The sequence below is a fragment of the Melanerpes formicivorus genome, unplaced genomic scaffold (assembly GCF_026170545.1).
Source record: "Melanerpes formicivorus ecotype bairdi unplaced genomic scaffold, bMelFor1.0.p_v2 SCAF_17, whole genome shotgun sequence".
Classification (NCBI taxonomy): Eukaryota; Metazoa; Chordata; class Aves; order Piciformes; family Picidae; genus Melanerpes; species Melanerpes formicivorus.
The window spans coordinates 9,878,428-9,902,479 of NW_027142369.1; the positions used below are offsets into that span (position 1 = coordinate 9,878,428).

Genomic DNA, 24,052 nt, shown 5'->3' on the forward strand with positions numbered 1-24,052 from the left:
CAGAGGTTTAAAATTTAATATGCCACAGTACAGTAGGTGTCTGTTCCCTTATACAGCCCTAATATGCCAGACTGAAAATGATGTAATTTCAGGCACCGTGAACAACCTCACATGTCATTTTAAATATAACTTGTTACTGAATTAGGTGCCAGTTTTTCTCATTGGATCAATTAGCAATGGGGACAGAAAACTCATTCTCCAACTGGTAAATTGCAGAGAAGAATCCAGAAGCAAGTTATACGTAATAAGCATTTCTTAGACCCTATAATGGCAGTAGAGGGAGTAATTGCAGGATATCCTTCTGCCTGCAAGTCGTCCTTTTTCCTGCCAAGGCGATAGACATTCATTAAAGGCAAGGGGCTTTTTAGAAGAGAAGGTCCCTTCAAATTCCTAGTTTAATGCTTTCACTGAGGAAAAAAAAAATACTGTTTTGTTACAGAATGCCAATTCAAAACAGAATACACCCATTTTGATCTGAAAATTTCCACAGCAATCATTTCAAACATGAGTAGACTCTACCAGCCATAAATACCATGTGCTTGATGTTATATGGCTCACTCCAGGGCACAGCAAGTAAACCCTTTGCTCTTTTATATACTAAAATACTCTTTCCAGCTGCTAAACTTTTCAAAACAATTTCTAAATGATCATTTTCTCTTTTAATAAAATGGTCAAAATGAAATGTTCGACAAAATAAAAACACAGATGTGGCCAACAGCTGGTCCAGCCTCTTAAAAGCTTATTTAAGAGCAGTAGCATCACATGGCTCGGCTCTTAGACCTTGCGGATTTCTTCTCTTAAGAAAAACAACCACTTTGCTGCAGGGCAAAGGCAAAAAAATTAGTTGGGCATTAAAAACAACAACCCCTCCCCCAAATCCAGTACTTAAATGGATGTACCATCAGAAAGAGTGTAGAGCAAGGCAGCAAGGAGCAGCCTAATTCACCCTCACTTAATGTCTCCACAGCAAGCAGAGGAGGACAGGCGCTTCTAGAATGTTTTTCTTCAGGGTCCCAAATCACCTACATTCATGCCATTTAAAACGATCAGTCACCCACCCAGCTCCCTCAATATTTGAAAATAACCCCCCACAAAAGCCCTTTCTTTGCAGCCTTTTAACATCTTTCCAACCAACTCTAGTAGACACGAGGGCTACAATCAGACACTGGGGATTAGGTTTGTAAACCTGTAGGATTATTTACTGTTCTTGTCATTACTGAAAGCAAGCTAAACCCTCTTTTAACACACTGTTTCCCCCTCTCTCTACCTCTGTTTAATTTATACATAGCATGCCATTATGGGGATTTATTACAGAAGAATCATTCAACCCAGTATATTTTAAAATTCACATTTTAAAAAACAGCCATCTGAAGAATGTATTTTTTCTGTTTCTGTTACAGGAGGCAGCACTATTTATTGCTCTGCCCAGATAAGAGGATTTCCTTACAGACAGAAATGGCGGCTGAACACTTCCCAGGAAATCCTCTGAAGCAGATATAATAGAAGGCACTTGGTGCTCTGGTCCTATGCAGCAAATACCCACTTCATTGCACGGGTTTGTAGCAGTCAGAGCTGAAAGAGTTTAAACAAAGAAACTTTCCACCTCTTCAGCACAACAACAGACACTAAGCAGCTCCAACATTTAAGAAATACTTTAGGACGACAGCGCAACAAAATCTGAAAATATTTGGGAGAGGCTTTTTCGCTAATAGAAATCTTTCAGCAGCAAACCAAATGACCCGAGCCCAGAACATCGGAAATAGTGGGATGATTGTTGTTCTCCAGGCGGGGATTAAAACCAATGGGAGCCACAGAAAGCCCCCACCAATCATCAAAGGAACCTGACAGGGCAGAAACACTTCTGCAGCTGAATCTGAGTGGTGCCAGAGCCACTTTGGAAATTGTGAGGAGCATGAGGGGAAAGCAGTTAGCTTAGTGTCAAAACAGGCACTGTGCAACCACACCAGAATATAATTGATTAGCTGATCAGAGGGCACAAGAGAAGGGCAGCAAAGCTGGTGAGGGGTTTGGAGCACAAGCCCTATGAGGAGAGGCTGAGGGAGCTGGGGTAGCTTGGCCTGGAGAAGAGGAGGCTCAGAGGAGACCTTATTGCTGTCTACAACTACCAGAAGGGAGGTTGTAGTCAGGTGGGGGTTGGTCTCTTCTCCCAGGCAACCAGCACCAGAACAAGAGGACACAGTCTCAAGCTGCACTAGGGGAGGTTCAGGCTGGATGTTAGGAAGAAGTTCTTCACAGAAAGAGTGATTTGCCATTGGAATGGGCTGCCCAGGGAGGTGGTGGAGTCACCATCGCTGGAGGTGTTTAGGAAGAGACTGGATGGGGTGCTTGGTGCCATGGTTTAGTTGATTAGTGTTGGGTGATAGGTTGGACTCGATCTCAAAGGTCTTTTCCAACCTGCTTAATTTTATTCTATTCTATTCGGTCTGGAGGAGAAGATAACTGATTTAGCAAGGGGCATGAAGAGAACAGTCATTAAGCATGGGTAACAGGGAGGGGAACAGCAGCAGTGGAGGGCAGACAAAGTGCCATAGTGATCAAGTAGTGAAATGGGTGTGAAAATGCTGCTGCAGCAGCAGCAGCATGGCATGAAGGACAGTGTACAAGGATAGATGAGTTTGCAAATGAACTCACCACATATCAAGGCATGCACAGCATCTGCAGTGCCGTAAGAGTGGGATACACTTCAGGTTTTAGTAATATGGGGCTAGGAGTCTCCACAGCAGCATGGGAGATTATCTTGGCCAGTCTCACTGCTCCAGATGGGTGCCTCTGTGCAACCCTAGCCGGCCCCACACTACCTCCATCTCACTGCACACAATGCACAGCTGTCAAAGGCCTGGCTTCCCCTCAGTCACCTGCAGCCATGTCATCATGTGTCACCATAACAGGAGTGTGTCACAAAACCAAAACAAAAGGATAAAGCAAATTAATTGCACTTGCTGATGAAATAAGGTCACAAAATGAGTGATGTGTATACTTGTATTAAGTGTGAAAATGTTATTTTATCATACTTGAAACCGCCTTGAAAATTACAGCCTACTCCCTCATAGTGCAAATTTGGCACCAGGATTTAGGTCTGATGGCATGCAGAGCACATGAGGACACACATACAGCATAAAGATAAATGAAGTCTGTCACTTTATTATTTCCTTCTGCCAAGGCAAGGTTAAGGGGTCCTCTCCAGCCTAAGCCAAGTTTCCAGCCTGCTAGCTCCTTCAAAGAAAGCAAACACCACGCAGAGTAAGGCCCCTTCTTCCCAGAAACAATCGGTCCTGATGACAAGGGATGGCAGGAGGCATTGCTGGCTGGCGCCAGCCTGCCTGGCAGCACCAGGGCACACAACCTTGGCAGCACCAAGTGCCCACTGGCCAGGTCCTCATGCTGGACTATAAGAAGTATAGAGGCAAAGCTGAAAAGGGTGCAAATTAAGGGCAAAGAGGGAGAAGACATTTAAATAAAACCAAATAAATTCTACATATCAGCCATGAAACCTATTACGTCAAAGAGGGCTGTGCAAAATGCTGACCAAAAGCAGGGATGTACAAGTCCATTAGCTCTTTCCTTACTCCCATCTCTTGAAAACAGGACCTTCTCACAACGCAAAGAACAGGCACCAGCCCCACGTGGTTTGCAGTCACTGCATCAGGCTCATCCACATCACTGCAGGCAGGAGGTTTTCCTGCAAGATTGTCCCTTAATGCCACTCAGAAGTATAAACCCATCTTTATTAAGTGCTTGCCTCTCTACTTCCTCACAATGAGATACACACTCCAGGTTACACCCGTCCTGCAGCAGCTGACTGACATCCCACACCCTTCCCACATTAGCCACCTTCATACAGCGGTCACAGAACAATTATCCCATCACAGGAGCCAGATTTCCAATTTGTGTGCTTAATTATATACAGGAATGAATTACAAGAAAAGCTTTTCCTACAGCAAGTCATCTCTCATGGAACATTTCTTAGACACTGACTGTGGGTTTTTTATAAAATTAAGTTTCAATTTCTAAAAATCCCCCCCAACAACCCTGCTGCTTTTCTGGCAGCACATCCACACCGAAACAAATACTATTGTTTCACCTCACAGTTCACAGATGATCTAACCAAATCACATCCATGCATTGTATATCCACTTAAAGTTTATGCTACTAGCCTAACAGACATGGAACTTGATAATGTAAACACTAATTCTTAAAAACAACAGCTCATCTCTCCATTCTTTCCAGAAATCCACCCAGCGATGTATGTGTTTCTAAAGCAAGTAGTACAAAAGCAGACCAGCAATAAACAATGCTATTCCCATTCTTCTTTAAAGGTAAGCTTGTGCTTATTGAACTACATAGCAATATAAAAAAGCCCTTAAGAAAAAAAATAAATCCTTTCAACCTCCCAAAATAAATACAGCTGAAAATTAAGCTTTTGAACTGAAGAACATCTTGACACTGTCCTCAAAACCAGCAGCAGATGTTCCTCTTCTGGAATAACAATCATGTTCCTCCAACACCCTTTGAAAACAGTGAAAAAGAACATCCTTTATGCAACCTACTTGATGTAGCCCATTGTTCTTCTTGAAGTTCACAACCTCCATGCCACAACCAAGGGCTCAGAGGATGGCTGTTCTCAATAATATGATGTTTTTTTTCTCTTTTTGCTGATGAAACCAGTAACCTGCAATGATCAACTTGACAAACACTCACCTGGAAACATACTAATTAGCCACCACAAATTACATCTTTCAGTTCCAAGGCCTAAAAATGGTAGGAGCTCCCATGCACAGACACAAGCCGCCTCTGACTTGTGATTTCTGCATCTAGCCATGCCAAGATGAATCCCAGCCTTCCTGCTGTCAGTGGAACACGCTCACATCTCAGCGCTTGTCCACAAACTCACCCCTGTCCTGCCTGAATAATTACGAACTACTAAGTTTTTTAAATTGAGACTATAAAGACAAATTTCCTCTACTTATTGCTCTTTCTCATCTGATCACCAATTCCCTGCACTATCTTCCTCCTTTACACTTTATGCTGTTCTTGGCGTCTTTCCTCTTTTCTACCTTCCCCCACCCTTTCTTCCTTTTGGTGCCTTCTGGCCTCTATTTTCTGAATATTTTAAAATCTCTGCAGGGGTATCCAACAGTAACAGTTTATATAAAGGGAGAGGCCAGGGAGAAGAACTGACCAGCATCTTAATCAGTTCCCATCTCCAAACCCCACCAATGCAAAGCGCCGCCGTATCTCTTGCAGTGGGCAAGGGCTGTGCAACACCCTGGACAGCCGACAGCAAAGGCAGCCCAGCTCAGATCAGTCTCCAGCTCACTTCCTCCATGCTGCCAGACCACTGTGTAAAACAGCAAGAGCACTTTACACCCGAGTCAGCCATAAAGGGAACAGCTGGTTTAATGTTTAAGTGCTGAAGCATCATTTCTGCAACTGCAGCTTGCTGGTTAAGTAGCCAGATCTTGCTGTGGGTGCTAAATGCTTTGCTGTCTGTCCCTGCAAGCCCAGGATCCTTGCCTGGCCGGCACTCAGCCATCCCAGCAGAAGGACATATGTTTTATTGAGAAGTAAATCTACTCCTGTAATGTGCTGCCCTCCCTGCACCAAATAAAATGAGATACTGAACTCTGCACAACAGAGTGCTTAAAAGGAAATCCCAGAATTCTAATTGCATTTTAGAATATTTTTTAAAATCATGATAAATTTCTGTCCTGACAGGAAAAAAAATTAAACACATAGAGTCACAGTATACACACAGTTTTTAAGCTACAAAAACATGAAAATTTTAAGGAGACTCACAGTACAGCATTGATTGGAACCCAAAAGCAAAGTTAACTTATTTACCTAAGATCACTGAAGTCACAGTTAGCTCAGATGACAGCACAAAAATTAGAGCAATTTTCCTTCAGCAAAAGTACAAATGGCTGCACTGTCATGAGGAAGTGCAAAACATAGCCCAACCTAACTCCAACACATCTCATGCTATGTCAGAGCTACCACACTTACCTTTGCAATCCCACCTTTGTGATGGGCACAGAGGCACGTGCTGGGCATCCAAAGGCCACAGACTCACTTCTCTGTTAACCTGCCCTATCAGCTTTCCCATTAAAGCAGTTCTCCTCTAGCTCCCAGCACTGTGGTCTGGACCAAAGAGCTGCTCCAGGTTAAAAATAGCCTAGCAAAATAAACCACCCAGACAATGGAAAAAGAGGAAGAAGTTGAGCTTTCTCTCCGCTTAGAGTTTTCTTGTACTCACCCTTACCACCGCTCCACAAAGCTAGGCTAAGTTCTACCCCCTCCCCTGAGGTTCAGAGTTAATCTATGGTAGATCCGGCAAGAAGCTCAGCACCAGCCACCAGAAGTCACCCAGACTACAGAAAAGCTTTCACAGCCAATTATTAGCAGTAAGACAACACCAAAATATAGAGCATGAAATTATATACCTCAGTCTTTATTTAGAGAAAAAAATTTTCTCTTCGTATCTTGGCCATTTACCATGCTGTCCAGGTGGGCTGAATGGTGAGAAGCTGTTAACTGAAATAAAATGATCAAGTGAGAGATTTCTCATTTTGTTACCCAGTTTGCTCCTTCCTTCACTGCTAATGAGAAATAGCAAGCAGGCAATTACAGAGACTGGGAAAGGAAAGAGAATATTATTATTATTATTTATTATTACTGTATTAGAACAAGAGGAACAAGAGGAAAAAGTGGAAACTCTCCTGCAAAAAGCAAAAGCTTTGTAAATTAAGCAGTTAGGTGGGAACCTGGCCAAAAGGAGAAAGCTTGTGCAGCAGATCAGGGCTGGATTCAGAGCAGCTATTGGGCAGTGTTTTATGCCACCAGGACTATCAGAGAAAGATTACACAGGAAAGATCTTGACTCTGGTTCAGTGAACAGGACCACAAATTGGGGTTTACAATCCTGGAATCAGGAGACATATCCAAGTGGAGGCCAGTGACAAGTGGTGTCCCTCAAGGATCAGTACTGGGACTAGTCTTGTTTAACATCTCAGTTAGTTGGGGCAATCCCAGGCACTGATACAGGCTAGGCAGTGACTGGATTGAGAGCAGCCCTGAAGAAAAGGATTTGGGGGTGCTGATGGATGAGAAGTTCAATATTAGCTGCCAGTGTGCACTTGCAGCCCAGAAAGCCAACCATATCCCAGGCTGTACCAAAAGTGTGGCCAAGTTGAGAGAGATGATTCTCCCCCTCTACACCACTCTCATGAGACACCACCTTGAATACCATGTCCAGTTCTGGAACCCCTATTACAAGAAGTATATGGACATGCTGGAATGTGTCCAGAGAAAGGCCACAAGGATGATCAGAGGGCTGGAGCACCTCTCCTATGAGGACAGGCTGAGAGAGCTGGGGCTGTTCAGTTCAGAGAGAGAAGGCTCCGAGGAGACCTTACTGTGGCCTTCCAGTATCAGAAATTGGCCTACAAGAAGGCTGGTGAGGGACTTTTTAGGGTGTCAGGTAACGATAGGACTAGGGGGAATGGAGCAAAACTAGAAGAGGGTGGATTTAGATTAGCTAGGAAGAAGTTCTTCACCATAAGGGTGGTGAGACCACCACCAAAGGTGGAAGCCTCATCCCTGGAAGTTTTTAAGGCCAGGCTGCATGTGGCTCTGGGCAACCTGATCTAGTGTGATGTGTCCCTGCCCATGGCAAGGAATTGGAACTAGATGGTCCTTGACATCCCTTCCAACCCTGACAATTCTGTGATTTTGTGACATGGTTTTGAATTCTTGAAAAGTTGAAGATACAGAAATGCAGATCCATTTTAAGAGCATTACCATTATGCAAGAGATGGTCACAGTCAGCACAGACCATGTTATTAAAGAAAAGTCACAGAGGATGTTCTGTCTCATGGTAGACAAAGCACTTTTTCTCTCTGACCATGCCCAATGGCTTTAGGTGTCTTGATCTGGATTCAAACAGAGCTCTGATAGGATCCCTGCCTTGGAGACCAATGCAGTTTTGCCTCCATTTAGGCAACTATATGAAGCATACAAAGATCTCTGCAGTTCAAAGTAGAGGCACTTCTTGGGTGACTCCAGGTCACAGTAGGGCACAGCAAGCTCATTTGGTCATTCGGCCCAACTGCAGCATAATCCTGCAGCATATGGCACAGGTACTGCAGCAAACTCCTTGAGAAGATGTGCATGTGTCTCCACTTTTCACCCCAGATGTTTTACAGACTACAGCAAATCTTTTCCCCAGATGCATAATAGACAGTGGTGAAGGATTTTAACATTTTGCCTGCAGCAGCTCTGAGGCCCCAGTGCCTTGGCATTTGGGTAGACTGAACTGTAAGCACAGTATAATAAGCATGTGTACTCCATATGCTTGAGATCCATCATTAGAGAGCTGGGATGCCCTCTGACACCACAACTTTCCAAAAGAAGAAAGCTGTGGAGAAGTTCCTGGAGAATAATTTGTCTTATTCTCCAGGAACAGTGGAAAAAGGCACTTCCATGCACAGGAGGTTTTGGTGGAGCAGGAGAAATAACCTTTACCCAACAAAGGCCAGCAGCATGATGCACCTATAAATAATGGAGCTGGTTTCAAAGCCGGCCTTTCAAGCTAATGGCTATCAGAAAGGCCAGCCATATGCTTGCACAACCTGTCATTCTGATTAATCTCCACATCTGACTTGTATATAAAGTTTATACAGTAACAGGACTATATTCAATATGTCCTTTTAGCTAGGCTATGTACTGCTGACTTTACAATTTCTCACCAAACTGCCAGTCCTCTCCCAATCACAGGCACACTAAGGACCCAGTTTAAATGCTGATTAGATGCAGAGTAAAGCAAAGACTTTGGAAAAGTATTACTAAGTCTTGAAAAACATGTAGACCGGTAACACATTTCAAAGAGGGCAGCGGAGAAGATAACATCCCACATTCACATCCTGTATTTAAATATATTAGGTGTCTACTTAAGATGGTATTGCAGACACATGAAAAATGTCACAGGATCACAGATCACAGGATGTTAGGGCTTGGAAGGGACCTCTGGAGATCTTTGAGTCCAACCGCCCTGCCAGAGCAAGACCATATAATCTAGCGCAGGTCACACAGGAGTGCATCCAGAACTCTCTGGGTAGCCTGTTCCAGTGCTCTGTGATCCTTACAGTAAAGATATACAGTAAAATCACAAACCATGGCTCAGTCTCACATACAGTAAGAGGATTCATGGCTCTTTCTGCCACGCACCCATTTTATTTTGCAGCATATGGCACAATATCAAAGTTGTTGTTGTTTAATTAACTGAACAACGGTGCTTTCCCATGAGGTCTATTCTAAGTTCATCATAACATACTGTATTGTGGCACCAGTTCTCAGAAATACAACTGTGTGTCCACAGCCTGTTTGGAGAGAGGGATGTGCATTTCACACACCATTTAATTTAAACACTTTCAGCTTCACATGCAATATTGGTATCTCTGAAATCAAGAAAGTTTATTTTGAATTAAGTAAACCAAACTCATCTTCTGAAAATAAGCTTTAGATAACTTTTTACTATTTCACTACAAAATGCAACCCACCAGAATTTAAAATTCAGATCTACTGCCCTTTTCTATGGAATACATATTTATTTATACTTTATTTATTTAGATATGACTAGGACTGATGTTCTTTATGTTATTTCTAACCAGGAAAACTCCCTCCACAATAGACTTCAGTACCATTAACGGTGCAGTAAAATAAGCCCAGGATAATGGGCTGACAGAAGGGGCCAACGAGGAAAGAGCTAGCAAGGCACATAGACAAAAGCTCTGTCTCTTGAAAGAGTAAGATTTTGAATCTTACTAGTAAGATAAAGCAGAGAATACTAAAGAACAGACAAAATCCTCCAATGCAATTCCCTTCACGTCATTAAAATCAACATAAAAATCTTTAAATGCCAAAATAAAGCCAAGCAAAGGAACATTACTGCCAACAACTGCCAACTCGAATGATCCGGGTTGGAAGTGTTTGCTGACGTAAACATTGCCATAAAAACTTGAGGGCTGTGGCAGCAAACTGGTTGGTGAAATAGTTCCTCATCTCCTGCCAAGACCAACCAGGCACATGGACCTCAACCTTGCCATTACTCACAGGGACCAAGGGGATGAAGCTGGAGCAGCTATGTCACTCAAGGGCCTTTTGGGAGCACTACAAACTGCACCCTCTACTCTAAACTGGGTTTGACAAACTCAAGATAAGGCTAAGTCACTATTTTTGGCAGCCATGGCAGAGAACCTGTGACTTTTGGCTTTCACCCAGAAGAAATTTGCAAGTCGGTGAAAGCAGCTTATAGCTAGGACACCACTGACAGGCAGCCAGCACAGCTGTGCCAAGGCATCCATACCCACCAACATCACCCTGGTGAAATCCAACAAAGGAGTATCAAAGGGCCATGCCGGGCATGGCAATCCCAATGTCTGCATCCACAACAGTTTAATTCTCCAAGTGTTTCTCAATAGCTCCCAAGAGATGATTTCATCACTGGGGTGACAATGCAATCCACCAGCTTCACTGACCAAAATGGTTGTGCATCTACCAGCCATAGAAACTTAAACACTACCCTGTTCCACATTTTGCCCAAAAGAATGGATTTGAGCAATATGAACTAATCAAACTCACAGACTTAATTGTACTGGCACTTGAGGAAAAAACAAAAAAGGGGGGAAAGGAAATAAAAATAACAATTTCAGCTTTGGTGTTATTTTTCACCACATTGTAGGAAAATTAAAACTAGAAATCTTTGTATGCAGCAAGGAAAATGGGGAACCTTGCCAAATTTTGGGGAATGGACAATTAATAGAACAGCAATTAATTCAGAAGAGTAACTAACTAGACGACACTGTAGGGTTTCCTCTGTGTTCTGTCCCAGTGATTGCTTAAAATATCTGTTAAGCAAAGAAATACATTAAAAAATGTTCTTTGTTCATTTATTTTTTCTAGATGATCAGCACTGCAAACTCATGCTGGTATTTGAAAGTCACTCTGGGCTCTCCCTAGATATACATCCTTATTATCATAAACATTCCACAACTGGAAATTACTTTTGATGACGCTTATGCCAGGAAGAAAACAGCTGTATTGCATCTGCAGAATCAAAAGTAGCAAAATGTAATAAACATTCATCTTTGTCAGTGGCTCTGCAAACCAATCTGTTCAGCATGTAGGTGCCATTTTTACATAGTCGCTTTATTACTACATAATTATTGATGGATCAGCTAAGTGCTCTCTTTAGGATGACTGTTCTTAAAAACAAGCCTGTTAAAAGTTTAAGTGTAAACCTTAGGATAAAAACCAGAAAGCCAGCAGTTAGATTTCATCTGATATAAACTATTGAAGGGGGGGGGGGGGGGGGGGCGGAAATATTGGAGGGACAATTTCAAAAAGTGATACGTTTGAGGCAGGCATGAAACTGAAGCAGACAAGAAACTTTAATGTGATAGGAAGAAAGAATTGGGGACATCTGTACCGAGAATAAGTTGTAAGCAGCAGGAATTATCAATCTAGTGATGTGCCAGCTCTCTGCATTTCAATTGCTTCACAGGGCATACCATAAAAATTGTTTGCAATGAAAGCTGTACGAAGAATTCCCAGATTTTATTGCTCCCAGTGATATTCTACCTGGTTTGTGTGTATGTACACCAATTGTATCCTTTCAAGTACACCCAGTTTCTTATTAGTACCTGTTTAAATCCATGTTCAAAATACCTCACTATTACATTTTCTGTGTCAAAGTACTTCAAGAGTTGCTATTGAGCTTTCAAAGGCAAGAAAGTTTTGTGTGAGCTTTCTGAAAGTTGAGATAAAACAATAAACTTTAAATTTCAAAGAAGGCTTATTCAGGAGGGAATTCAGCACACCTTTTTGAATTCCCTCCTCACCTTGTTAAACCAAACTTCTTCATTTCTGTTTTCTAAGTGTTGTATTCCTAGAGCTGAACTTCAAGCATCAACTTTACTCCCAGTACAAAGACCCTGCATACAAAATGAACTTGGGCAACAGCACATTTGAAATTGCCTGTTCCTGCTCACTGATGAATCATAAAACCTCTTCAGCACTGGTACCTCAGTGCAGACTTGAATGCCACTCTGTCAAAATTACTGTTACTAAAAATGGCTGTATGAGTCTATCACACTTTTGACAGATACAAGTGAGAAAGGCAACTTCATGTACACTAACACCAGCAGTTCGGAGAGGGACAAGCCAGCAAAGACAGACACTCCTTAACCTTAACCAGTAGCATCCACAACATCACAATCTGACACATTAAAACTGGAGGCCTTCAGCCAGTGCAGTGTAAAAAAGGGCTTTTTAGTTCACTCTTGACAAAGAACCAAGCACAGGAGCTTTGTGTTAGTTCTGCAGCAGCTAGAGAGACATGAGGACACAGTGGTAGCATGGAAAGTAGTACTCCCACTAAGGGTAAAAACTTTGGCTTGAAATGTAAAGAGAGACTTTATGGAAAAGCAATTGCTCATAGTAGAATGTTTTATTTAATGACAGAATACAGTACCACTACCACTGACACAATTTCACATTGATATGGATGTTGCTGCACTTCAATACATGACTTCTATGGTAATGTGGATTTGCATTTCTTACCGTTAGCAGGAAATTAGTAAGGGCCATTAAGTGTAAATTCCAAAATCAGTCATTGGTCTTGCCCCTACAGAAGTGTTAATGATTTGGTCACAGAGCTCTGTTTTACTTCCTTCCCATCTGCGCGCACACGGTGGCTTCCCCACCGTGACTAATTCAGACACAGGTTTAGGTAGTGAATTTGCTGAAAAATGGTATCCTTCCACCTACTGTACAGCTGTTTACTTCTGGCTTCTGCATTTATACCTGTCTCAGGACCTTTGTTTCTTGCTCCAAATTTCTTTCTTGGTACTACTGAACAGCATTATTTACCCTCTTTTGTTTCATATTCATTCCTTTCTTTCTGCTGCACAGTTGTAAACACCCAGATTTTCATCACAGAAAACAATCCTAAGTGTACATACATGTTTCAATACAAAAGCCGAGTCTCACCTCAAATGGCTGTCTTTAAATGCAAGTATTTTCTCCTTCCTCCTTGCAAAACTTGCCTGAAAAAAATACCTAGAGTCAACTTGTTGCAATTTCCCCTTAATTTGCAGCTACCCCTCCCCTTGCTGCCTGCTGGCATCTCCTCCTTCGACCACTTCAGACACTGACCCAACACAGTCCACACATTCCTAGACAGAAGATCATGACTGTTGTTACTAATAACCAACTCTAAGCTGGTCTTTACTGACAGTTTCTATGGCTTTGCACCACTGCAATTAATGAACACCGAAAACTCTAAATGCAATTTTTTCAGCCCTACTGGATGCATTCTGGTGAGCACATATGAGAAAAAAATTAAACTGAAAAGCTGAAGACTACAGTAGCCTCATGTTGACAGGTCACTCTGATTCCAGGTCAAAGCAGACTCTATATTTGGCTGCTTTGATTATAATTGCTTACAGGATAAAAAATAAATAGCAATTATCTCATTGTCACACAGGGAGAAAGAGCTAATAAATGAACCAATCCTAAAGTAACATTGAAAAATGAATTATTTCAAAAGCGATCAGGAGTAAGTGTAATTCAGCTTCCAAAATTGTTTTTAATTGCCAAGTGTCAACATTAATATTATTCCTCTACTGCATAATAAACATCCTTTTTTGTTATGAAAGCATTTATCAAAACAAAAATGTCCAACTAAAATTATGCAAGGCTAAACTCATGACTGTTTTAATCAACAGTCTGTAGCGCCCTATCTGAAGACCCTAATTACAAGGGTCATCTACACAAGCCACAGTCCAATCCACGCAAACACACGTTTATCTTGACTACTACCCTCAGATTTCAGACCAACAAACCAAACAGAAGAAGCGTGCTAGGGGTATGATGAAGTTAATCCTTAAGAGGATATAGGAATTAATTTTTCAAACTAAATGCAAAGCTACCAAACAAAAGCTGAACAACAAACTGCTGCACAAAACAATATTAAAACCTTGCAGGAATGGCACTCCATTCAAAGGGCTTACTTTGGTGGATTTCCAGTTTGTAGGTAATGCTTTTACCAGCTGACTCTGTACCACAAGAAAATAAAGTACTAAACAAAGGATTATTTCAGCTTTTTCAAAAAAGATGCAAGACGAATGTGAGGTGGGCAGGATCCACCACGGCGCTTGCACATCGATTTATCACCCATCATATTAAACCCAAAGTAGCTAAGCCTTGCAAATCTCTCTGTGCTGTATTTCCTTCTTCCAAGGGCACGTTTTGCGGCTCCTTGACCTAGGTTAATAAGTCTTTATTCTCAATAACAACTGAGACCATGAAGACTCCCTGAACTCAACCCAGGCCTCCACTCCTGACATTTCAGATACTGTGATGAATTGCTCAAATAACATCCTCCTGAGCAGGCAGCTTTCCATGCGAATTTAACGTCCTCTCCATAGCCTCCACACATTTCACTTTCCACAGCTCTCTCATGAACAATTTCAGTTTTCAGTTGTCTTTTTTTGCTGAAAGACTTTTCTTCCTTTTTGGCAGAAGAGGAAAGCAGGAATGTTCGTTTCTTCTGCAAACTGGCCACCTAACCAAATAATACTGAGCATTAATGGGTTCAAATTCTGGCAGGTGCAGATATAATTCCCTTACTAGCAGGGAGTTACTCAGGTTTTCTGGCCAGGTTTCCTCCATGCCTGTAGGGATCTGTGCTGTTACCCTCCAGCACTGCCTCTCTCAGTCTCATCTTAATCCGTAGCCTATTGCAACTAAAATTTAGGAGTGGGGTATGAGATGGTTATGTTTCCACAGGTTCCCTAAGAATAGGCCCCAGAGAAGACAGGACCAATTACAAATGTTCCTGTAAGTATCTCCCATGTTGAGAACCAGCATCTTTTCAGATGCTAGTGAGTACAGATGGGAAAAAACTTTGAAAAGAAGCCCCAACAGCAGGAGAACATTGGATTGACACCTACAAATGCAGAGGCATCCAAGTCAACCCCAAAACACAAACCTCTCTTTGTACTTAGGGAACAACTCTTCTCTAACTCTGCTCTTTAGGCACAGAGAAAGGACCATTTTTAAAGATCCATCTGAACTTCCTGCATGCCTGGCTCTGTGCTCCTGGACACCTTTAAGCCTATGTAGAGCAGAAGACAGCACACCTAGACTTCTCAACACAAGGAAAAGCTGCATAAAAAACTGCTCAGGCTGATTGCTTCTCCTTGCTCCACTAAAACTTGTATTGATGCAACAGCAGACACGTGCCATGTATCAACACACAGATGACACACCGGAGCCTCGGTTCAGCAGATTCACCCAACCACGTCTCCAAAATGGAATGAAACCACTCTTCTGCCACCTCCTTCTCTGAACAGCTGCAACCAGCAGTCAGGTGAAGCAGCTTTTTTATCTTTTATGTTTTCCTCAAGCAAGGGAGGATAAGGCCTTAAGTGGTAGGTTAGCTTCCTCATCAAAGAGCAATGAAGGCTTTTATGCTACTCAAACTGGGAATAAAACTGATTTTCCATTATGCTTTTATTGGAAGAATTCAAGACAGAAAAGACACATTGTCCACTGCCCACTCAGCAATCAGGATGAGACAGGAGTCAGGCTAAAAAAACCAACAAACATCCAAGCCTGGAAAAGCTTTCAAGATTTTAAAACACTTCCCATATGAGACCAGAATTTTGTGAAACAACAAATAAGAAAAAGGGAGAAAGGAGAAGGGGATAAAAGGACATAAAGAGACTTCCTCTCCTGAAACAGTTGGGACAACAGTCAGGCTGGTCAGCCAGGGGCAAAGGGCAGTCATTCACATGTGACATGGCCAAATAAGGTTTAAGAGACAAGTCTCCTCCAAACTCCACTTTCCATACCTTCTCCAGCCCCATTACTCTGGGACAGGCCTTTTTGAGCAAGACTTCTGATGAAAAGGGCACAGGTTTTCCTATAAGCAGTGTCTGTATTGATAAACCAATCCTTAGGAAAACTCCCAAAACATTCACAAATGTTCTAAAAATTTATTCACATGATTCAGCTTATGCTTTCACTCAAATTGATCTCCCTGATGGCTCTAACAAACTGCAGGATTCTCTCTAAAACTCTCTAGAATTGTTTGGAAAACTTTCAGCCAAACTATATGATTAGTTTCCATCCCTTAACCTTCCTAGTTACTTGTGGCACCAATATGGAACAAATTTATAGTATTCCTATCCTTCAAGGAAATGCAAAAATCCTTCATGAAGAAAACGCCTACACAGATTTTTTGAGTAACGCATGCACATGCAATACTCACGTGTGAGTGAGATATATAGTCAAGGAAGAAAATCATGTCATCTGCAATTCATAGCCAAGACTTCAGGTATCAAAAAACTGCATTCAGAGCAGCTGGTGGTCTCCTATTACCATGCTGGCTGCAGCAAGCTCTTCACATCTCATTAAAGGCATAATGAAGGCTCAATCAGCAATGCAGTCTATCAAGACTGCCAAACACAGGCATAAAGAGGGTAGATTAGAAAGATTAGCTTGTCCCAAGGTTCTTATTGCTTAGATCTCAAAATTAGAAAAGAGCTAGTCCTGTCACAGAAAATATTTTCCAATGAGCAAACAGCACACAAAGACAAAGATCAAACCCTCAAAGTGCTCAGAAGGCGTTACACAAGGAAGGTGACACCAAGCAGGTCAGACACAATGCCCATTTCCACAGGTGGGGCTTAAAACCACCAAAACAACTGCAGCACTGAAGCCAGAGCCAGAAGAAGTATGATCGGGATGGGGACACGCATGCACACAGTGATGGCCAAGTCTACTTTGCACATGTAACACAACTAGAACTAAACTCAGCAGCTTTATTTCTCATGCATGCAGTAATTATGATTCAATAGGGTTTCATTATGTTCTAACAGCTGATCATATATTTTTCTATATTTTTATATGCAGGTATACACATATATTTTCAAACAGCTGGCACTGATGTAGTCAGACAAAATCTGAGGAATAAATGAGAATGCTAGAAGAAGAAATCAGCATGCAGAGGGGGTCAACACTCATCCATTGATGGAGCAGAAATGGAGAGCAGTGAGCCTGCCCCTTCACATGCCACAATTCCAGCTGGGATCCCAGATGGGGTAAAGAACTCTCCTTGGCACATGTAGCCACCAAGAGCCACTCTCCCACTGTTCACAGCCCATGGGTCCTTAAGCATCCTTCCACAGTAGCTCAGACCCCGCTAGAAATGTCACATTTCTGCAAACTATCCTGCCTGCAGTGATCATCTGCTGCTGCCAAAAAAAACCCTACAAACATAGGGGAATCATACACATATGTATTTTTCTCCTCACTGGGCAAGGGAGATGAGTCTCCTTGTGGAAGCATCAGGGAAGCCCCAAGTCCGAGACAAAGTATAAACTGGAAACCGGCGGCTGTGGGGGATGAAATTTGGAGGAAAAGACTAAGACTCTGGAGGATAAGCCCACCCCTGCCTCATATAACTTTATCCACTTTTCACATCCTCCTTGAGTAAGAAGTTGAAAAGCACTGGCACACAGGGAGGACAACTATTCAATCAATGAACACTGTCTGCATGGGGTCTTCAACACTCACAGAAATCAATGGAAACATCTTTCAACCTCAGCCCAGAGCAGATTGTGCTAGCAGCAGCAACAGAGGCATAAATACAAGGAGCAATAAATGAGCAAACTCTTTAATTGTGAACAAGGACAAAACCTTTCTGGTGTATTCTTTGTGAAACAAGCAGCAAGTGCAGTTAGCTGGCTGCCTACCCAAGCACAAGCTGGTACATGCACTGTGATTTCTCACTGCAAACGCTGCTTGCTTTCATGAGGACGTGCAGGAGCGTGTTACCACCCACTCCACACACATCATCTGAAACTAGTGCCCTAAATAACTGAATGTGAATTCTGATTCAAACCAAAAACTAAGTGAGGTCTCAAGCACTACCTTGATTACAAAGGGGAAGTTACATAAGGTCAATCAGTAACCTGCGTTTTACCATTATCTCTGTTATTATCAGACCTTCTTTGCTTTTAGCCCTGGTCAGAATTAAGCTTACTATTTTTTCTTCATGTGGCAAGAAGAGATGAACTGTCATCATACAGATTAGCAGTGCAACATGGAAAAGGACAGGGTAACTGCCAGCAAAGAGCAGAAGGACAGGAACACAAAGAAAGATGATAGGTTATTTGAAGTGGCATAAAAAGGACACAAAAATAAACTGGGGTGGGAAATTTTACACTGAAGAATATTGTTTCTTGAGAACGAAGTCCATGCTATTTGACTTTGGCAGTCTCCCGAAGGAAACAGTGCCCTGTTTTGAGGAACTGCAGAACCAGAAACATCATGTAGAACATGGAGAGGACACTGGGATGCTGTACAGCCAAGAAAATGGACAGACTAATGTACCCAATTTCCATCTCTGAAATTGAGGTCTCACTATGAAGCACTTTTGTCATGAAGAGTAAGAAAGAGGGAGTTTGCAAAGACTAAAATAGATTTCAGCTTAAATGTCTCTGCAAATTAATACTCTTTGTAGGTCAAAAACAGTGAAATGTGGTGTTTATTCTAAGCACTTTACCGCCTCAGACTCATTAAGCCAGTACCTTACATGCTCTCTTTGTAATGCAAATTGTCTTAAATACTATACTTTCCATAAAACATTCATATAGACAAGCTCATACTACTCAAATACCAATTGTAAGTGGAGCAAAAATACACTGAATTTTTCTTAATACTTGAGCTCTGTGCCCAAGTCTTATCTGCATAAGCAGTTTGTGAGAAACCTTCTGCTGTTGCTGCAGCCACCGCAGCACAAAGGTGGAAGATTTCCCAAAGCAGCTGATGTAGGCAATTATAAACTGAATCACCACATGCAAAAGCCAAATAAAAAAAAACTTTGTAGAAGATACCTGCAGCAGAGATGTTTTTTGAGGAAAAGAGATCATTAGAGAGACGATACCTTGCATTTAAGGAGGCCACACATTGCACATATGGCACCTGCTTGCTGAGGTCCTATTAAATAGCCATCTGCCCAACAACACAGTGTATCACCATGAGGGTTTGATGGGAACCCTCATCGCATAGCACCAGACATGTCATTTCCAACCACTACACCAACCAGACATAATACACCCATCCAACAACATGTGGAGACCAGCAGGAGATACAAAATCATCCTGATTAAGGTCTCCTGCCCAACCTGACTCACATGGTCCACACAGTGGAAGATGACTCACGGAGAAGTCTGAAGGAAGGGAAAGGCTCCCGGTCTATGACTTAGTTGTGAAGAAGGACCAAAACATCACCTTAAAGTTGCAGTGTTGCAATGACTCTTTCCCTTCTCCAATGAATTTATGTGTTGGAACATGGAATACCATAGCAAACCTATGGCCAGCATAGATTCACAATGTAAACTGCACTAAACCAAATTAAAATACAGAGGATAAATGCAGGTGACTTTTATAATCTTTTCTCCTCCCTCAACAGGTACCAATTACTTTTGTTTCAGGATGGTCTACAATTGTGCCATCACAAATTAAACTCTGAACAACTGCTCTCATCCTCAGTTTTGAAAACTGGAATTTTCTTTTTCAGACTTGAAGAAGGGCCCAGAAACATGAAATTGTCTAATTTTTGCAAATATACCAGTTGGCCTGATAGAAGAAGATACTACCTCCAAGTATAAACCTTTCTGAGGTTTCCCAGAGCTGTGAGGCAGAGCTCAAGGCATCACTGCCTGAGGTGACAGAAATGTCTTCAGTGCTTTTCATTGGGATTCACACCTAAGGTGCACAGGCAAATAACAGGTGGCATCTTAACAAGAGGATTTCTTTATTCTGTGTAATAACACAAGCTAGGTGCCCAGATCATGTGGCAGACCAGGTTCCTGACCATCTGAAGCACAGAGAGGCTCCAGTACTACTCCTGAATCCAGATGACTTCCCAAAGGAAACCAAGTCCTTCAGGGGATGATGCACCTGCCAACTGTGATGCACTCACACCACACATGGCAAGAGCTAGGAGACTGGAAACTGCACACCAGCATGACCACCCCACAGTACAGACATAATCAAAGTGAATTTAACTTAAATGAAACCTTTAAATTATTTAAATAAAGCAGCAGAATCGCAGGGTGGGGGGAGGGAGGGAGGGAAGAAGAAAGTTTGGAGCAGCATCTACAATCAAAATAAAACCAAACCAGCATTTGGCATGTGAGCTTCAGGTGTTAAGAAAATAAGTGCTTGTTCAAGCACCCATGATGATTTCTCAGCTGCATTAAAAGTAAATGAACAGACTGAAACCTATTTGGTTTTGAAATTCAGTTCATTTGGCACATCTTCCAGTTTTGAAAGGAAACAAACAGCAAAGGCAAACAAGCCATAGCATGAGCAGCCATGCACTCTCCTGCCCACCTGCCTGAAACCTGACTGAGAGGAACATATCTGGCCATACCAGAACAGGTCCATGTTTAAACTCACTCCTCAGCCTGTCCATTAAAATGGTCAATAGCAATGCCAGCTGAGAAACGTCCATCACAGGCAACTCATTTTTACAGGTCATTGGCTAGCCAGACAACAACAGCTTCTAGCCATTACTGACCTCTCTGTGACATGAACCACTGACTTCCAGGAGAAAGATGAGCTAGAAGCCATCCATTTTCTTAATCATAATTAAAACAAAACCAAAACCACTCAGCCATTTCTATATGATTTCATTTGTGCAAAATACAAGTGTGCAATCATCCTGCTACATTTCTGGAACTCAAACACTACAATAATAAGAATACGAATGTGTTCTGTACTCCCTACTGGGGCAGGGAGTACCTTATTGTAAGAAGGTGCTGTTGAACAGCAATTAGCATCAGAATAGTTTTGGTAACAAAATGTTCTGCTGCGCTGATCCCCAGGTAAGCTGACAGAACAGATTTGGACAGGTGTGCCTTACAATGGAAAAATTAACTGCAACAAGGAAAATAATAAAATGCCCTTTAGGTATGTTCTGTTCTTGGGAGTCATTAAGATGCAAAAAGAATTTACGAAAATGTCATCTTCATAAAGCTCAAGCACACAGAATAAAAAGCAAACAAACCTGCCTGGACAACTGGCTGCATGCTGTACAGTCTGCCTTAATGACTCTGGCAAAATTAGCTCCCTTAGTTGATCAGTCCTGCCTCCACTTAACAGAGCTCGAAATTACAGATAGATCTGGGAGTTTCAAGAAAAACGAAGCAAAACAACTGAAACACACACCAAAATCTGTATCAAGGAAATAAAGCATCCAACCAGTTAGTTCCTCTTATAAATATATTAAGTACTTGTCATTTGCAAAGATTCTTAATCTGAGAGACAGCATCATGTTTGACTCCAATAAAATGTCTCCTGAGAAAGTCTGCCTTGATCTAAAATTCTCATGCTTGGGTTTGAATTCCCAGTATATTTAAAGGAATCTGCTTCCTTCAATTTCCTCACTGAGACTGCAAGGCTTGAAATATGCCCATCAGCTATTACGTGATTGAAAATCTACTTGACTAAGACATACACATTCTCAAGCTTCAGAAGATAATTACACACTCCAGATTCTCCTGCAGCTTCCTGGTAGCCATGTCCATGATCAATGGGACCAATGATCCCATCCAGCCTTGCATCTCCTGTACCTCAACAAATTCAGGGAATTGCTACTACAGTAACCATGAAGATACAGGGAAATTCACCACAAAACCACAACTGGCTGCACGTGTCCACTTTCCACTCTGATGTAAACCAATCTTCTACTCACCAGGCTCTCGGTCCTTAGTGGATATGCACTCTTTTATGGACTCCGTTATGCCGAGACTAGCTGCAGTGGGGAGTGGGCCAAGCAAGGATTCCAGCGCTGGTGGTCTTACAAGAGCTTCATTTCCATTTTTGCACTCCCCAGCTTCTGCTTTTTTTAAGATATCCTTCTCATGAAGTTCATTATAAAAGTCCTTGTTTAAGTGATTAGCAGCGGCTTCCAGTTCCTCATCTTCTGCCTCTTCCTCTCCAAGTAAGCTAGATGCATTATCTTCTATAGAATCTGTAAGGGGGAAAAAAACAACAGAACATTGCATGCCATCTGTTATAGAAACTAAATAAATAGAGAGGTGCCAACCTAAAGAATAAAAATCTTTACAGAAAATCTGTAGAAGAAATACACAATATTTTAGTAAAATCAATGAATACATGGAGTTACAGGATGCTCTTCAAATGCATCACTTTGGTGATTAATGGGTGTTTTTGTGTATGCAGCCATTGTTTAAAATAAAATTATTATCAAATTGCAGCAGGTTAAAGGGTGTTGCAAGAGGAGGTGGTTACTTTCTGGCATAATTACAAATGAAAAGCAGTCCAAGCTACACAAAGCCCTTCTGTATCACGTAGTCAACTAGGGGATTCAGTGTCAGAAGGGTCTAGATACTGGTCCACTGCACTTTCAGTGAATAAAAGGAACATGCTCAGGTGCCACTGCCAAGCTTATACTGCACCAGGAATGAAAGAAAGAACAGAAATCATTAATGAACTGTCATTGCAATTAACAGTGTAGTTGTTTTGAAGCCTGATATATGAACCAACTAATGGGGAGAGGGAACCTCAACACACTAGAGATCTTGTCCTAAGCAAGTATATATCTCATCACATTTATCACAATAAAGTTCATACATTCAAGACTGCCTGCAGGATTTGAACTTGCTATTATTTAAGCAGCCACAGGATTTTACAGACTTACCATCTTTAGTGAAATTTGCAAATACGCCTTTTGCTTTCGGTCTACTGTTTTCTAACTCAATCTCTATTTCGTCTTGATAGCTCGTTATTTCCCCTGTGGCAATGAAATAAGAATAAAACTCAGCAATCACTGATGTAATTTTGAACAAATGAGTGATATGTTTGTTACACTGAACACAACTTATACCTTCAAAATCTTCCAGCTTTTTTGATAGTGCCTTCTCGAGCTGAAATGAAAATAAACAAAATAGACAAGAAATTACTAAACCGACTTGGTACTGTTAGTCAACTGTATATAATAGACACAGAATCATAAGGTATTAAAAAAAGTTTAAATAAGCAGGTTTCTAATCCCAACTCAAATTACTTTGTAGTGTCAGAGAAGTAAGGCAGACAAGTTTCAAAACACTGACCAATTCCAATGTTACCTCACCCATCTCTGTACTTCAAAACGAACCTTCACTCTGGCAAGCTGCAAATAAAAGGCCCCATTCTTCAGTGCTCACACTCTATGACTGCCTGTAAATGTGAGCAAGTGCAAGGACAGTGCTGAAATTGTAGTGGCCAGGCCAGAAACAGCACATTAGTGATAGTGGACTGAAGTACCGACCTACAGCAACTGTCAGCCTCTTAAGAACATCATAAATATACCTACAGACCTTTAAGTGATAGCACATTTAGAACAGAGATAACAAAAATCCTGAAAAATTATGGCAGTACCAGCTTTAGTGCATACTTTGTAAAGAAATGAAGCCACATGAGAACCAATCTCTGTGGAAACAGGTGCTGTACCACATACAGAAAAAAAAACAGTAATTGGGTTATTGTTTTTAATCGGGTTACTGCTTTTAAATGTGATTAAAAATAAGTTGTAAGTAATGACATTTACACCTGACCATAGGTATCACCTTAAAACCAGTGCAGAGTTTTTGATTTGATAACAATGCTCACACCTCTGCCACCCTGATCCTTGCTAATGAGGACAGAAGAATGAACACCGCAGATAAAAGAGAAGTGCAGACATTAGGACAACTATTCAAGACCTCCATGCCATAAGCTCAGCTTAACTTGTCACATGAGAGCCTCCAGTATTCTAACAACAATAAGACTTGATGCTTCAGTAAAAGGTCAAAGCACAATAAGGGAAACACATGCAGCAGGAAAGCAAGCATAGAGAAGAGTGCAGTGTAAATGCATCACCTTGGAAATGGGGAGCAACTGCACAGGGGCTGTTGAGTC

At 41.7% G+C, this 24,052-nt stretch overlaps 1 protein-coding gene across 5 annotated transcripts in view; it reads right to left on the reverse strand.

Annotated features, from left to right (window-relative positions):
- The window catches only part of BRF1 (BRF1 RNA polymerase III transcription initiation factor subunit), a 178,193-nt gene that overhangs the window by 52,162 nt on the left and 101,979 nt on the right, over window positions 1–24,052 (reverse strand). For all 5 annotated transcript variants that reach the window (XR_010988633.1, XM_068148887.1, XM_068148886.1 and 2 more), the window contains 3 exons: window positions 23,001–23,040; window positions 22,815–22,907; window positions 21,846–22,124 (listed from right to left, as the gene is read on the reverse strand). Coding sequence is in view for 4 of the 5 variants with exons in the window: in XM_068148887.1 (XP_068004988.1) it covers window positions 21,846–22,124; window positions 22,815–22,907; window positions 23,001–23,040 (412 nt within the window). In the remaining variant the exon portion in view is untranslated. The remainder of the gene's footprint in view (window positions 1–21,845; window positions 22,125–22,814; window positions 22,908–23,000; window positions 23,041–24,052) is intronic.